This window comes from Microtus pennsylvanicus, chromosome 5 (assembly GCF_037038515.1).
Source record: "Microtus pennsylvanicus isolate mMicPen1 chromosome 5, mMicPen1.hap1, whole genome shotgun sequence".
Classification (NCBI taxonomy): Eukaryota; Metazoa; Chordata; class Mammalia; order Rodentia; family Cricetidae; genus Microtus; species Microtus pennsylvanicus.
Window position 1 is genome coordinate 134,908,071 of NC_134583.1, and position 16,751 is coordinate 134,924,821.

The window sequence follows — 16,751 nt, forward strand, 5'->3', positions numbered from 1 at the left end:
AAACCTTCCCCTCTCATCCCACCTAGCCTATCCACACTCGTGCGCGCACACATGCACGGGTGGTCATGCACACAGACATCTTCCCACATGAGAATCGACAGGCCAAGTCAGCTATTCCCAAAGTCATGCACGCATGGGGTTAACAAGCGTCTCGGTGTAGGTGAACCCTGGGAATCTTTACAGACAGCGTGGCCTCAAAGACATCTCAAATAGGACTGGAAAACAGAGCTGGAGGAGGTTCTCACTCCCCCAGGCTGTGGCAAAACTTAACTTTGGTTTGGCCCTCTCTCCTTTCATTCTTTTGGAAACTAGGGTTGAGCCGGACAGTCGGGTCTCACACCCAGACGACCATTGCCCTCTCACCCATGAGGTAGAGAGCCATAGCCTGCTTACCGTCTTTGGTCTCTGGGACCTCAGGGTGGCCATCAATGGAGCTCCCATACTCCGAAGCTGGCAGGTATTTCTCAGCTATATCTGGCTGTGGACAACAAAGAGATAGACGGGGGTCACCCACTGGGAACCGAGGACTGGAAAACTAAAATTTCAAGGGAAATAGATGGCCCTTGTGAGACGGTGCAACCAAACCCCTTCCAGCCAGCACTGACATCACCAGTAGGACACTGGCCAAGCTGCCTTTGGGGCTCTCTGGAGTATCTACTATCACCCTCCTTCCTAAGAACCACATTCCCCCATCCTCAGGGTACCTTCCCTGCCATCCTGTTTGCGAGTGCTCCAAATACCTGTGGACCTGATTGGACAGTGGGCCCATGGCCAGCGGGAAGCTGGGCCTGCAGGGAGGAGCGCCATCCTCAAGCAGGGGGAAGGGAACCCAAACTCATTCCTGTTGGCAGTCAAACAATGAGTGAGACCCCAAAGACACCCCTTGCTGAGCTGTAGGGCTTTCCATGTGGCCTTCAGCCTTCCAGAGAATAAAGCGCCTCCCCCTCCTGTCTTCCTCCTTCTCCTTGCTTAAGTGTTATGTGTACCCTCTTGTTTCCTGTCCTGCCAGAGCTAGGGACACAAGCTGAGACAACCGCACTCCTGTGACTGTTGTGTGCCTCCTGCCTTTTGACATTTAGGAATAGGAAGGTTTACCCACAGCTGGTTCCACTTAGTCCAGCTTCCTTGATCCTTAACACCAAAGTTCCCCAGAGCGCTGTGCCAGGCGGTCCTGGAGCCCTTGGCTGGGTCCACATAGGGATGACTCCACCTGGAGGCAAGGGGCTGGTGGGCGGGCAGCCTCAGGCTTGCACAATAAGTCTCCAGCTTATTATTAGAATCTAGACTAACTCACAAAAGCCAAATTGCAAGATCAGCCTAGATTCCATCCACAGATGTTTAAAGGGAGTGTGGCCCATAAACACCATGGAGTTTTAGTCAACCATGAAGAAGAATACAATTGTGTCACTTACATAAGAAAATGAATACAGTTGGAGATTGGAGAAAAATAATCAGACTCAGACTAACACTGCATGGGCCCCTCAGTTCTATACAGATACATAAAATAATTTATACATGCCATGGGAATGGCAGCAGCGCTGTGGGGGCAGGGGAGCCAGGGGGACGAGCGGATGGAGATGCCTGACACACTTGTATGAACGTGTCACCTGAAACCCATCCCTGTGTGCATTGAGCTTCGTTCATAAAAAAGGACATGGGGCAAAGTGATTTTTGTTTCAATAGCGTTTCCCCTCAACAGGACAACAGTGAGGTCTCCATGCGTTTCACCCGCTTTCCCGCCAAGCCCCCTTCCTGCTCTCTCTCACCCAAGCCTTGTGTGTTTCTTATTAATTGGGCTATAGTACAAGAACGAAAAACGAGGCTTTCCATTTTAACTCTGAATTTTTACTAAGACAGCACAGAATCGGACCTTCCCTCTGGGCGGGGCGGAGCCTTACTTTCTGACAGTTCAAGCGCTGGGCATCCGGTGTGTACTGGTTTCCCTCCGCGGCTCCTTCGTAAGGCAGGCCACTCACTTCCTGGATGACCTGGATTGGAGAAGCACTGTGATGGTCATGGCCCTTGCATGGCCCTGCTGCCTGGCCCTCGGGCAGGGCGATGTGGGGCCTCAAGGGAGAGAGAACCTCTGAGAACAGAAGCACCCCACCCGTACCCTGACTGCAGCCCCCAAGTGTTCCGAGGACACAGTTGTCCACTCATACACTTCCCGCAGGAACCCCCTGATCTGGGGTGCAGGTACCTCTGCATCCCTGGACACTATGATCCCCCGACTGCCACCTGAGGGCAAGGGCTCTGTCCTGTTGTGAGTGTCACGAGTTGTAAGTGTATACTTGTTGGTGCTTCCCTGACTTTCTAGGTCTGTGGGCCTAGGTCTGTGGTCTCCACATCGTTTGGAAGCAGGCTTGGTTACTGCTTTGATCTGATAGAAATTCCGTGGCCACCAGCCATGGACCACGTCAACTGGTACTTGGTGCCCAGCCTGTGGACACACAGGTCAGAGGTGGCCCTGACCTCACTAAGCAGTTCTACATCCTCCTTCTGAGCCCAGGACCACCTGGGAGATTCCCAGAGGGGTAAGACAGGGAAGAAGACAGATGTGTGCATGCACAGGTGTGCACACCCACACACCCCTTACAGTAACCCTTTGGAAGCAGTGAGAGCAATTTCAAGGACCCTCCATTTTCAATCTCTGCCTACAGCAGTCTGTGGGAGTGAGTTTGAAATTAGAGGAGGCAAAGAATTGGAAGCAGGGCTGTGGATGGGGAGACAAGGGTTTCTCATGTCCCAGCCTGTCTCCAACTAGGAGCTCAGATCCATGAAGGAAATGCAGTCTTTCCTAGGAGGAAGGCAGGTCCTGGAATCAGCAGCCTTGTCATGTGACCCCAGCGTAGCCTCAGTCACTGTTTCGGCAACATTAGACAACGTAGCTGGGAGGACTCAGCGTGAAGTACCGCATACAGGTTAGGTGCTGCACCATCATTCCTGCCCTTGTTAGCTTAGACCAGAATACACTGAGCCCTGCTTGGGAAGGGAGCTGACCAGGCCTGCAGCCAGGCTACCTCTGCACCCATCTGCAGAGAGGAGAGGGTTTCTCTGTGCATCTCAGACACAGAGCTGGTGCCGTCTGCACAGTGCTCTTGTCCTTGAAGCCTCCAGCAAGAGCTGTAGGACCAGGCCGAGAGGATGAGTGTCTGGGGAAGGATAGGCAGGGCTGAGCAGACAGAGGAATAGTCCTGGGAACTAAACATAGGAGCAGTGCACAGGCGCATATTCCTGTACACGGACATGCTCATAAACATGTGTGCAGTGTCCGTGTACACTAGGGTGTATGTGTGCACCCAAGGGAGTACCTGTGTGGACTTAGAAGGATGAGGATGGGCAGGACTGCCAGAAACCGAAAAGAAGAGCTGGGCTAGAGAAAGGAGTTCAACTAGCAACTCAGCCCTGAGTCCCAGGAACACCGCAGAGCTAGCCCAGCCCCTTGCATTCTCTGGGCTTCATCTGGCCAAGTATCCTGCACTTGGTATACCTTGGACCCAGTGCTGAGCACTTATATGCGGTAAAACACCAGCTTAAGATCACTTCACATGCACGCACACAGACACACACAACACATGTGCTTGCGCGCACACCAGGCTTCACTTTCCAGAGTCAAATCATCACTCAGGAATCTTCCATATCCTCCAACCTGCACACATGTCTATACAGCGGCCACTCTGTTCTACACGACTGTCTATAAGCACCTGAGACTCCTTCAAGAAGGACTGAAGCGCATGTCATTCCCTCCTAGGAGACTGGCTTGGCCAGACTTCTCAGAACATTTAGTGGTTTTCACCAAAACAACTTGTCAGCTGGGCAGTGCTAGTGCACCCCTTTAATCCCAGCACTCTGGGAGCAGAGGCAGGTGAATCTCTGTGAGTTCGAGACCAGCCTGGCCTACAGAGCTAGTTCAGAACAGCCAAGGCTACACAAAGAAACCCTGTCTTGGAAAAAAAAAGCAAAAACAACAACAAAATAAAAACAAAACATCAACAAAATAGAAACAAAAACATCTTGTCAGCTTCAAACCTGGGGTACTCGGCACACGGGGTTGCTGATACCTGGGTAGGTACCATTTTCAGTCGTATTTTAATGACACACTTCAGGTTCTTTTCTGGCAGGCTCATGGTGATGATTACACTCAGCCAGGAGGGGTGGGGTGGTGAATACAACACCAGAAATAGCTAGCATGGGCACGGAGGTGGAACATGTGGCAGGAGGGAGGGGGAAGGTGGTCCCGGCTCTCACTGCCATGACCAGGGGCCCTGCAGGCCTCTGAGACCTTGCTGAACTGTGAGTGTGAGTCTTTCCTGCTTCAAACAGCTTCTGGATCCACCATGCTCAACATCTTTAACTAGGCAGGAAGTCCCTCCCCCAGGTACTTCCTCATCACAGCTAGAATACACAAGGGCAGAGCAGCGAAGACACATCTAAGGGGGCAAGAATCACAATGCTGTGTAGACAGCCCCAAATCCACAGTCCAGCTGCAACTCCTTTACCAGGTGACAGCTACCTCTGCCCTCTGAGCCTTCATCTCTAGTCCCATAAAACAGGCTCATCAAGCCTGCCCAGCCGCACCCACAGCTAAACCTGCCCAAAGCCCACAGTCCATGAGGGTCTTTCACAAAGGCAGCAGACACCCAGTGCCCTTCCTCATGGAGGGATGTGATGCCTCGTCAGAAGGAAGACAGCAAAGAGATTCCAGCTACAGCCATTCCCGGCTTCTAAGGATCCTGTGAGCAGCGGAACTCTGTATATGGTCCATGATGTTGATCATCAATACCCAGAATGCTAGAAGCCCTGAGCACCTGAGGAATCATAGACCCTGATTATTCTCTACCACATCATCCGCCCCTTCGGAAGAAGCTGGGGGCCAGAACTTCAGGAGCCGTCCACTTGAGCACTGGGGGAAGCAGCTGGCCGCCTAGTGCGTGCTCCTTACCCGAAGCCACTGCTCGGCTTGGTCCTTGCTCTGCAGGCCCAGCACAATCACGTCGGCATTCATCGGCATGATCTTCAGCTTGTGCTCCTTCTTCCGCACGTGTTTCTCCTTGTGCACCACGCTGCTCCCCAGCAAGTTCACGTCCAGCTGAGGGCTGTGATCTTTGGATGATTTGTAGCACTGGAATAAAAATGAAAAAAGATGCTACTTTCCTGGGGTATGGGGTGGATTCCGCAAAGGAGAGGCCCTTGAACGCTGAAGTGCACTCATCTCTTTCATGAGCCTGACCATGGCCCCAAGCCATAGGGCTGGATGCCCCGAGGCAGGCCCTTGAGCGCCCCCCCCCCAAGCTTCCTTCTCCCTGATACTGATCAGGGATGCTCCAGGACCTGAATCACCCAGACAGTTCTCCATTGCCCTGGCCTCGGAGAAGGGGTCTCCTCAGGTGTCACTTAGTCTGCTCACAGCAATGTATAGTGGCTTCACGAGGTCACTTCCCTTAATGACTGTTGTCTAGCTTGTGTAAGAACCTATGATGCTCACACAGTAATGGCCTCACCTGAGGACACATTTCTCAGACTGTGTCACCCGTGATACGGCATGTGACTCTGTCTCCCGTAGACAGAGCTCACTTGTCCACAGTGACAGACTTCAGTGATTTCTGCCTTTCTGCATGCCTTAGCTTCCCCAGAAAAAGATCCATTGGGCATGAAAATCAAACTTACAGTCTGCCTCGTCAGATGCTAGAACTCACAGGAAGGGACCATTACCCTTTACCAGGGAAGGTAAGCTGCAATTTATGCTCATTGCAAAATGGAGGTCCTCATAGGACCACCCAGAATAACAAAATGACATCTGGAGTAAGCTGGGCATATGTGGCCTGAGGGAAGGTGTTTGTAAAGACCTCGTGAAACTTTAGGTCAGGACACAAAGCTGCCAGCATTTGCTCTGTTTTGCTGCGATGCCCAGGCTGGCCTTGAGTTCCGAAACTCAAATCGCAGCTGACCAGCCACATCTAGTTCAGAGCCGTGAGGTTTTTATTTAAACTGTCAGGAAGTGGTACTATTGTCAGAGTCAAGTCTGGTTCCTCTGCAGGTTTTGGCTTAGAATAGGTGGTGCTAAGTTTTGTAGCTCTTGGGATGGTTCCAACAATCCTCAGGTTGTTCAGACCAAAACAGGAGCTGGGCTGAGGGAGCTGCTCGGTTTGCACGCCATCAGATTAGGAGAACCAAGGAGAGAGAGAGAGAGAGAGAGAGAGAGAGAGAGAGAGAGAGAGAGAGAGAGAGAGAGAGAAGGAGGAGGAGGAGGAGGAGGAGGAGGAGGAGGAGGAGGAGGAGGAGGAGGAGGAGGAGGAATAAGAAGAAGAAGAAGAAGAAGAAGAAGAAGAAGAAGAAGAAGAAGAAGAAGAAGAAGAAGAAGAAGAAGAAGAGGAAGAAGAGGAAGAAGAGGAAGAAGAGGAAGAAGAGGAAGAAGAGGAAGAAGAGGAAGCAGCAGCAGCAGTAGCAGCAGCAAGGAGACCACTATGGCGGCAAGTGACCGTTATCTCGGTACTGCCTGGAGACTGCATCAAGGGAATGACGAGTTCAAGACCTGCCTCGGTTACATGGTGAGACCCTGCCTCCACCCCCTCCCTAAAATAAACAGGGTGCAAGTGACAGGGATGCACAGTCGTCCTACTTGGACAGCTGACTTAAAAACTACTAGACCTTCCTAATGCAGACAAAATACATTCATCTGCACGCACAAAACTTTGCACATTGAAAGGTGAAACTCTCCTGTTGTCAAATGCTCTACCCTCAATGTCATATCAGAGAGCACCCCCTCTCCCACCCCTCCCATCCCCAGAAAACAAGATGAGGACTGACCAAGAGCCTGGTGTCCCTGATCACACAGAGCTGCTTGGCCCACTGGCCCAGCCACTTCTTGCGCCACAGGAAGGCACAGATTCGGGCGTCACGCATCAGCTCAATGCTGGCCTCGGGTGAGGGCCACTGGTAGGGGGCTGCCTTGCCTTTGCTGTTCTCCTCTTCATCGTAGGACTCATAGGAGCTGCTCACGGCCTCTCCATCCTCTGCAAGAAAGACCCGCCCAGTCAGTCAGAGCCCAGCTGGGCAAGAGGATTAGCGCATAAGAAACACTCCAGAGAGCAGCAAGCAGGAGCAGCTGGGGACCCCGGGCTACCATCCACCTGGCCCTCTCATCCTTGAAACAGCTCAATGACTTTCCACCCCCACCCACTGGAAGGAACTTCTCAGATGCTGACTCAGACCACAGAGCACATTTCCCTGCCCAAATCCTATCTGCGTGGATCCCTGACAAGCCCGAGGAGCTGCAGCTGCCCTGCCTATGAACCGCGTGCTTGCCCTATGGGCCTCTGGTGCCTTAACCAGTAGGGGTTCCAGGTTCCAGGCTGGGTCTAGCTCTGCTCCAGGTCTGGGAGGGAAAAAAGAGTAGGAAAGAGGCTGTCTTTCCTCATTTAGGGTGTGGTCGTGTACATCTTTAATCTCAACACTGGCGAAGCAAAGGCAGGCAGATGTCTGTGAGTTCCAGGCCATCTTGGTCTACACATTACGGCCCTATCTAAGAGGAAAAAGAATAACAAGAACAATGTGCTGGGTCCTGGTCAGAGCCTCTCTTAACATACCTGCCAGGTCCCCAGGCCATGTGCCCTCTTCTCCTTAGACCAGCCTCCAGCGCCTTACCTGGGCTCTGTCTTACGGCTTCTCCTACTGTAGGCCAGAGGCCGCTTTACGTTCTATCTTAAAGAATCCTTCAGCCCAGCACAGTAGAAACTGTGTGATTGGCTGCACGCTTCACCATGTCCTTCCAAGTCTAGTTCATATCCCTACTGTCCTGCAAGCGTGGTACTCTTCCCCAGCCTCACCACTGTGGTCAAGGCCAGTGAAACCATGTGAAAAAGTCAGTCTACTCCTACCCATGCATCTATCCATGCATGCATCCATGCATGCATTTATCCATCCATGCATCCACCCATGTATGCATCATCTATATATCAATATATTCATCTACGCATCCTTTAAAAAGTATTATGGAAAAGAAAGGGGGACTCTGGATTCCCATGTCAACCCCTATCTAGTGTTCTTGATACTCTACCTGAACCCCCAGTGGACAAGGAGACCAATATTCTCCCATTGCTAGACACTCCTCTCTACTCAGAAAAACAGCCCTAATTGCTGCTTCTCTGTGCCCTCACACAGCAGTTCCTGGTTTGTCCCCGAGGAAGCTCCTCCATCCCTTGACTCGCTTCAAGAGACAAGTCATGGGGCCCCATTTTATCTTATTAGCTGGGTTCCTGCATATTAGTTAAACAGAGTTGCAATTAAATTAGAATATAGATAGGAAAGAGGCATGGGGCTACTGTGAACTTGTTCCAGTCATTGTGCCAAAGAACAAAATCAACTTTGTTTCAATATTTCTAAAAATAGCACTTTAAATATTTCCATAACAGTTTCCTTTCAAAGCAGTATGGTGCTGCTCATCTTCCTGGCTTAGCAAATACACATAAAACAAAAGAATAACCAGCTCATAATTCATACCTGCTATATCTATTAAATGTAGAAATATGGAAAATCATGACACTTTCCAGAGGGGCACCCTAAACTCTTGTGTTTCTGTAGTACTGTGAACTCACACAAACCTCTCAGAAAGCGGCCTGGCCACCCATTGTTTTGAGTCATGGGGCATGCATACTTTCTGACCCAATAATCTGGGTCCTGGGAGCTTATCCTGGGAAACTAACTTTCAAAAATAAAAAAAAAGAAGAAGAAGAAGAATAGAAGCCAGCAAGATGATTCACTGGGCAAGGGTGCTTGCTGCCGAGCTTGACATCTGACCTCCACGCATGTGCTGTGGTATGTGCATGTAGTATATGCATGCCCCCACCTGCTACACCTCACTCTTAAAAAATAAGTAAATGTAAAAATTAAAAGAGGAGGAAGGTTGAGGTTGAGTTTTTGCCTAACCTGCACAAGGCCCTCAGCTAGATCCCAGCACCAAAATAAATAACTCTTTAAAAAGAGTAAGAAGGGACATTCCAGCATTAACATATCCACTGGAGTGTTGCTTAGTAGCCAGCAGCAGGGGGCTGCCTAAGTCAGTGTTATTTCATAGACTTGGAAGCATTCACATACCCACAATCAATTAAAGCCCTGAAAATGAGTCTGCAACTCGGTGAACTCCCTATGAGAAGAGGGCAGAGGGAGGTAGAACTCAAGTATGCATGCAGATAGACCACAAGGCAACAGAGAACTCAGGTACACATGCAGATAGACCACAAGGCAGCACAGAACTGCAAGCATGCATGTATCTAGACCACAAGGCAACAAAGAACTCAGGTACGCATGCAGATAGACCACAAGGCAACAGAGAACTCAGGGGCTTCATTGGAGAGGAAGACAGTGGGACCAGGGGACTTAGGGGAAGTTTCCTGAGTTCTCAGTAGTGTGGCACTTGTAAAAGGGGAAATGAGAAGAGAGACCCATGTCACTGGGGTTCTTCCTTCCAGAGCAAGAATGAGCCAAGAGAGGCTGCAAAGCCAGGTGTGGATGCTCTGGCTCTGTCCCCAGTGCCCAGTGTGTGCTTCTGAGATGGCCCTGCATGCCAGGTGGGGAGTTCTGATGGTGTGAGGTCCCCAGAAGTGAACTGAGACAAAACAGCTAATCCTAGTATCAGGAATAGCTTGGGAATTGTGAGGGCAAATGTATTGCTATTTTCCTCCTTAGAAAAGACAGTAGGCCTTCATTAACGTTGAATTTTTCTTAAAACAGATTCCTGGCTTTCAGGGGTATGGAGTGAGGAGGAATGAGAGGCAGCAGATAGTCCTGACCAGGATGCAGTTCTCTGTCCTGTGAGAGTCCCCAGGAGCCAAGGGCTGATCACCATGTAGGCTACAAGTCTCGTATCCATGTTTCCTGGTTCTATGGTTGCAGCTTTACAGAGAGCAGAGTGTCCTACAGACAGGGCTTTACAGAGGGCAGAGTAACACAATAATACCCTCACTGGGCAGGAAAAGTGTACGACCATATGCATGCAGGAGCAGCAATGGGGAGAGGAAGAAGGCAGTGGCCTCCTGGGGCATGCACTCATCTCAGAGCAGGTTACGAGCAACCCCTGGCACTCCAACTCTGAGGACAAGCAGTACCCAAGGTGATCGTGGCATAAATGACTCCTTCAGGCAACTGTGCTGATCTGGGGACTCCAGTAGGGAGATAAGATCCATAGTGACCTGTAGGATTGATATTCAACAGCACAGACAGAGAAGATAGAGAGAGGGGAGAGGCGGGAGGGGGAGAACGATGGGGAGGGAGAAGGAATAAAGAGAGAGGCATAGTCAAGCACAGACACCCAGATGTGGCATGAAGCTGTCTATACTAGATACTAGTTCTCAACCTGTGGATTACAACCCCTTTGGGGGCCAAACAACCCTTTCACAGGGCTTGCCTAAGACCGTTTGCATATCAAATATTTATATCCATAATAGTAGCAAAATTGCAGTTCTGAAGCAGCAATGAAAATAATTGTATGGTTGGGGGGTCACCACAACATGAGGAGCTGTATTAGAGGGTGGCAGCGTTGGGATGGCTGAGAACCACTGCTCTAGAAGCTGCTCACTGCTGTCCCCTCTGAGGTGCAGACTCCTCAGGAGAGGCTAAGGATGTCATTTACCTGCTCTGTTCACATCCAGAGGCCACTGCAAGTCATCACCAGTGACATGTGGCCAGAGTGGAATGTGTCATGTCTGGGATGCACTTTTAAGAAACAGACAGGCACTTCCCACTCTCTCTTTACAGAGGACGCTTTGGTCCTGGAGGATGGCTGAGTCAACATGAGATGCACCTGAGCACCCAAATTACCCAGGATCAGAAGTGCCATACTGCTCAGAGTAGAAACCAATGCCAGGGAGTTATGGGTTACAGCTGCTGGTATTTCCCCAGCAAGACGCATCAGAATAAAGAACCTGACATATTGGGCAGAGAGGGACCTTGGTGTCTCCAGTACAAACCCTTAGCGCACTCAGCACTTGCTCAGAGGGCAGCACCGGGACACAGATAAGAAAGCAAAACAGGAGTCCCAGCATCCGGCCTTGTCAAAGAAGCCGATACAATCCTGATGGCCATTCAGCTGGAGAAACACCTATGCTTAGTGCTCCTTCCTCTTACTGTGACCAGGTCACCCTGCTCTAGCAGATATGGGGACAGCAGGCTCCCACCACCTGCTTCCCTAGCCCACTTCACCTGGAGAGTTCAAATGACACAGTGAGCTGCCTCAGGCCAGGTGGTAACCAGCAGGGATGCACAGGTGTGAGACAAACACCAGCAGGCCGGGTGTTTCTGACCACTTGTTTGTGTGCATGTGAAGCATCTGCGCCTGTGTTTAGAGACAGGTTCTGGCTGGCAGGGGCCACACCCAAGGGGGGAGATGGCTCAGGATACACAGAGGTGCTCAGTAGGTGAGTCACGGTTTCTACCTTCGGGATGCAGCCAGACAGCATCGCCACACCCTCGGTTGGCTTGGGTTGAAATCACAGCCTGGCTGGGCCTCACCAGCACTAGCTCAGTGGGCTGAAGAGAAGCTCGTCTGCCCACAATGCCAACCACTTATAATATCCTCAGTCCCAACAAGCCCTCCCCTCCCACACAGTTCCTGGGAATGGGAGCCATAGGCAGGTGAGGAGAAAGAGAAAAGCAAGTGTCAAGTTCCAGGTCCCATCTCAGTCTAGCCCTGTTGTTGAAGAAACGTGCAAGGCCCTGCTTCACCCAGGTTCATTCCCATCGCCAGGCGCCCACGCTCACCTTTGACCTTGAAGGCAAAGTGCTGTGAAGACTGCAAACCTTCCTCCCACAGGAGGAGTAATGAAGACCTGAGAAGACGCTAATCTTGATATTGCTGCCCCAGAGAGGCCACTTGTCAAAGACTTGTCCCCAGTGTGGTGTTACTGAGAGAACATGCTGGACCACTAAGAGTCTTTGGGGCTGGAGAGCTGGCTCAGCAGTTAGGCACACTTGTTTTCACAGGGGGCCCAAGTTTGGTTCTAATCACCCACATGGCTCCTCACAACTCTGGAACCCCAGTACCAGAGGCTCTGAAGCCCCTTCTGGCCTTCTTGGGCACTAGACACAAGCATGGTATATATATATACATACAATTATGTATATATAGAGGCAAACACTTATACAGATAAAAATAAATGATTTTCTTAAAAAGAAGGCTCTAATAAAAGAGTAGAAGCCTTGTGAGAGGTCCTAGGTATTGGGGTATCCTCAAATGGGTCACAGGAGCTCACCCTTCCTATCCTACTTTGGCTTGGTAGCTTTGAGGTAAGCAAGTTGCACATGCCCCCCCCCCCCCACGTCCCCTGATGGCTCTCAAAGCAGCCTATAGCAGCGTGCCTGCCCTATCTTGATGAAGAGCCTCCAAAACTTTGGGTCTGAACAAGCCTTTCTCCCTTCTAGGTTAATCCTCTCAGGTATTTCAGAACAGTGAGGAAAGAGGCAATGTCAGGCTGATGACCCCAGTTAGGAAGAGTGGGGTTCTAGCTCCCACCATGGCCAGCAGCCCCTTTGTATGCTCCTCATCACTGTCTCCTGACTCATCTGGTCCTACCACGGTGGCCTCCTTGTTTGTCAAACACACCAAGGCATTCTCTGACGAAAGGCCTTTGCTCTCTGGCCAGAATTCTCTGTCTGCAGTTACCTGCTTCCTCTGTTCCCCTAGCTTCCGACCCCAGCTGGAGGTCAGAGTGCCCTGCTAACCAACTGCCTAACTGCTTCCCTGCAGCAAGCAGAGCCACTATCCTGTTTTCTGCCCTAAGAGCCATCGCCAAACACAGTCTGATTTATGTGTGGTCTGTGCTCTCTCCACATGAGTGTTCTCGCCCTGAGGGGGGTAGCAGAGTAACTGAACCCAGAGAAAGAACATGAATGGTTCCCTCAAACTCAGCCTGGCCTCCACATCTGTTACTGCCCAGGCCACAGGACCCTCGGCCAGCACATCTCTCCTGCGCCACCTCTCTGTGTTCAGTAAACAGCCAAGAAGGAGTCTGGAACCCCGTGGATACAGGAGCATCCCCAGATCCCCTCACAGGCAGGCAGGGTACTGGACATTTCACAGACCCAACACTGAACTCCGTATGGCCAGTTCTCAACTGAGGCCACTTCCTGTGTCAGGTCACTTTGCCCGAGGTGAACCTGCCTGTCACCTGGTGATGAGTCAGCCTGTAGATTAGAGCAGACCTTCAGGGCCCTAGCCCCTGGGACATACCGACGGGAGACGTGTCATATGGGACATACCAATGATGGACGTATCATATGGCTCAGCCTCTTCATAGTAGCCCTCAGGAGACTCAATCTTTGGAACAGTGAGCTGCTTCCGCTCTGGAATCTGTAGCATAAACAGACAAAGCCAACAGCTTCAGATGGGGCACACTGGGAGTCACCACAGTTAAGAGGGAGGTAAAATAGGCCTGGCTGGGCTCTCAGCAAGTTGACAGGGGACCAGGGTCTACCATGAACTCTGCCCTGGGGGATGTGATGGTCTCCAAGCCTTGTTTGCCTCCTCTCTAAGAAAGAATCATAGCAGGGCCATTTGGGGGTATATGAGCCAAAGTGTGAGAGACTTGGGCTGGAGAGATGACTCAGAGGTCAGAAGTACTCTCTGCACAATCGTGTGGAGCAGAGCTGGGGTCCTACGACCCCTATGATAAAGCCGAGTGTCCTGCAGATGTGTGTGTATGTGAGAAAGAGGGGGGGGCCTCTACAAGCCCAGGGTCTGAAGTCTGTGTGTAAAGGGCAATGGGTATCAATGGGTATGACAGGAGAACCCCCATCCCTATTCCAGTACCACCATAATCTCATCTGAGACAGGTCTACAGAATCCTGGGTCTAATATCTGCTTCCACCCCACTGTGCCTGGCTTCATGTCAATGGTGCCAGAGCAGGCATGAGGTAGGCTCTGCCCTACCCTTCTCCCTCCACATCCACACAGGAAGGAGCAGGGTCATAAGGTCATATCCTAATGAGAGTAGGTACTGTGTCCACTGGCAGAGGTGGCTTCTGAGATGTGCTATGTCCCTCCTGAGGCCAGGCCTTGCATGCAGTAGGCAGGCAGGCACTCGGGAGTTGCTCGAGCTTGGCTTGCTGCCAGCACCTGGGCACAGCCTCTGCTCTATGTGGTCTCTGTCATCTGGCTGACTCTGCCAGCAGCCTGAGGAAGGGTGGCCTATGATACCAACTGTGGCTCCAGGTGCTGCCTCCTAGGGTCTGAGGGGAAGAGTTCTCCCCCTGGACAGTAGTCTTAGGGCTCACACATCTTAAATCAGCTAGCCCCCTGGGAGGAAGTAGGTCTTATCTGGAGGGACACTCTGGGCACCCAAAATTTGGTTCTGGGTCAGGGATTGTTAGAACTGAACAAATGAGAGAGCAGAACCTCTGCCACAGGGTTAGGGCTCATCACCACAGCATCTGTGACTGGGGAGGCCATCTTGTTTAGGGTAGAATACTAGGCCTGTTTCTTGAGAGTCTCCCCAAAGTAGAATCTACTGTAAACGGATCATTAGAGGTGGCACAGGACTGTGTGAGGAACCCCAACAGTGGAGCATTCTAGCTATATGACTTTGAATATCGATTTGTCTAGACTATAGTGTAAAATGAAGCACAAATGTCTGTTACTTGGAGTCAGAGAAGATTAAACTGTGCTAGGCAATATTAAGAGTTCAGTAAGTGTGTGATTTTACTAACCAAAAAACAAAAACAAAACCATCAAAGTCCCATGTATATGTCCTATGATCCTAGAGACAGTGTCTTATCAGCAGAGGTCAAAGGACAGAAAACCTAATGTTCCAGGGCTAAGAAGAAAGGACCATGGTGTTTGGGCCAGCATCCTTAAGATGCAAAGATTGTGATTGTGGCAGATTGTCTCCATAAGATCTAGCTGTAGTGATTGATGGGGGAGGGCCCAGTCCATTGTGGGTGGTGCTGTACCTGGGCTGGTGGGCCTGGGTTCTGTAAGAAAGCAGGCTGAGCAAGCCATAGGAAGCAAGCCAGTAAGCAGCACCCATCCATGGCCTCTGTGTCAGCTCCTGCCTCCAGGTTCCTGCACTGTTTGAGTGCCTGTCCCAATTCCCCTCGATGATGAACAGCGCTGTGGAAGTGTGAGCCAAATAAACCCTTTCCTCTCCAACTTGCTTTTTGGTCATGGTCACAGCAATAGAAACCCTAACAAGGGCGGTGATCATTAGAGGAGGACCCAGAAGACAGCTGATTTCAATGTTGACATAGCCACTGGGAAAGACCCTGAGCGGCAGAGTTTACCAAGGTCCATACTTCTGCTTATTCTCCAAAGAGCCAACTAGCACATACTTTAGGGAACTGTTGCCTCTTAGGGAATCTTAGCTCAGCTACTTGATCCTGGGGTCACAGTGTGGGGAAACCATCCACAGACCGTGCATGCTAAGGAAGTACAGCTGCTGCAGAAAATGGTGCTAAACAAAGCAGGTAGCTGGTGGGGGACCAAAGGGCTGAGGGCTCCTGTGTACCAGACCCTAAGATGAGACGTAAAGATGAGATGTAAAGATCAAGGGTGGCCCACATGGCCTGAGGCACTCACGCATCCTTCCCTGGCAAGCACACTGTGGAAAGTTCTGGGGCTACAGTAAGTAGGCAGACCACTTCCTACCATGGCCATGGAAATGCCATTTTGGGTGTCAGTTGCTTCCTCCAGCAGAAAGCTCCCTTGAGATCGGTGCTAATGTCACGGTCAGGCCTCAAGTCAGGGGTGGGGTGGGGATGGTATGCTTGTCAAGATGGAAAGTGGTGGCCAGCAAACATCTGTTTCTCTTGCAATGACCACAGCACCTGGCTGCGCACACTGCAGCCTGGAAAGACCTCAGCTGTCTGAGTCATGGTTCACACCCACAAGTTTGCTCCAGACCCCTGGCTGCCCTTCCCTGCTGCTTGGACCCGGTCCCCTCTGACTCCCTGGGGACTGAAGTGGTGACCTACTCACAAGAGATAAGTCAGGGCTCAGAGCTGACAAGCATCCCAAGCCCAGGACAGAGACTGCCACCCTGGTCCAGAGGCGCTGTGGACCCAGCATTTCGCTCTGATATTCTGGTGTCAGGAGAGGGAAGACAGAATCACTGACTGAGAAAAGGAGGTGACTCAGGCTCAGGCCCTGGGGTGGAACTGCCATGTGTCCTGCCTGGGAGGCCTAGGTGACAATGACTCTTGTGTTTCTGCCTCCTGACTCACCTGCCCCTGCTTCTCTGGGAACACTGGAGTAAGATTTTCACTGTTTCAGGCATAGTGAGCAGGAAGGTTTAGGGGCACCAGCATGAACACACACAAGTGGGCAGGAAAGAGAGGGCCTGGGTAGGGGAGTGGCCTTCCTCATGCCACATCTGGAAGCACCTAAGGGTGGTAGTGGGTGTCTAAGACAGAATTTGGAAGGCCTTGGATACTCCACACCCTTCTAGCAAAGAAAGTCCCTCTGGTGGAGGGAGGGACTTGCACGGTAAGGTCAACCGGGGCTACTACAACTTTCTGCAGGCCTGCAGACTGTCCACAGGACAATCACCACACCTCAGAAAGGCCCTTGAGACTGAGCTAGTCCTAGCAGGTGACATTTTCTCCAACTCCAGAAGCAACGTTCTCTGAGATGTGGCCCTTGAGCCTCCCCATACTGAGCAGTCCCATTACAGACAGCACAGGAAGTAGCTCTCAAGGGGATCATGTCTACCTTGTCATCAGTGAGAGCTCTACTATGCCAGTGGCATGGGGGGAAGCTGGAAGGA

General features: G+C 51.2%; 1 protein-coding gene across 4 annotated transcripts in view; it reads right to left on the reverse strand.

Moving 5' to 3' along the window:
- The window catches only part of Afap1l2 (actin filament associated protein 1 like 2), a 102,462-nt gene that overhangs the window by 12,222 nt on the left and 73,489 nt on the right, over positions 1-16,751 (reverse strand). For 2 of the 4 annotated variants that reach the window (XM_075974510.1, XM_075974509.1), the window contains 6 exons: positions 13,252-13,342; positions 10,104-10,187; positions 6,808-7,013; positions 4,943-5,122; positions 1,899-1,988; positions 394-478 (listed from right to left, as the gene is read on the reverse strand). In XM_075974510.1, the coding sequence (XP_075830625.1) occupies positions 394-478; positions 1,899-1,988; positions 4,943-5,122; positions 6,808-7,013; positions 10,104-10,187; positions 13,252-13,342 (736 nt within the window). The remainder of the gene's footprint in view (positions 1-393; positions 479-1,898; positions 1,989-4,942; positions 5,123-6,807; positions 7,014-10,103; positions 10,188-13,251; positions 13,343-16,751) is intronic. The other 2 variants (XM_075974512.1, XM_075974511.1) reach the window with 1 other exon arrangement.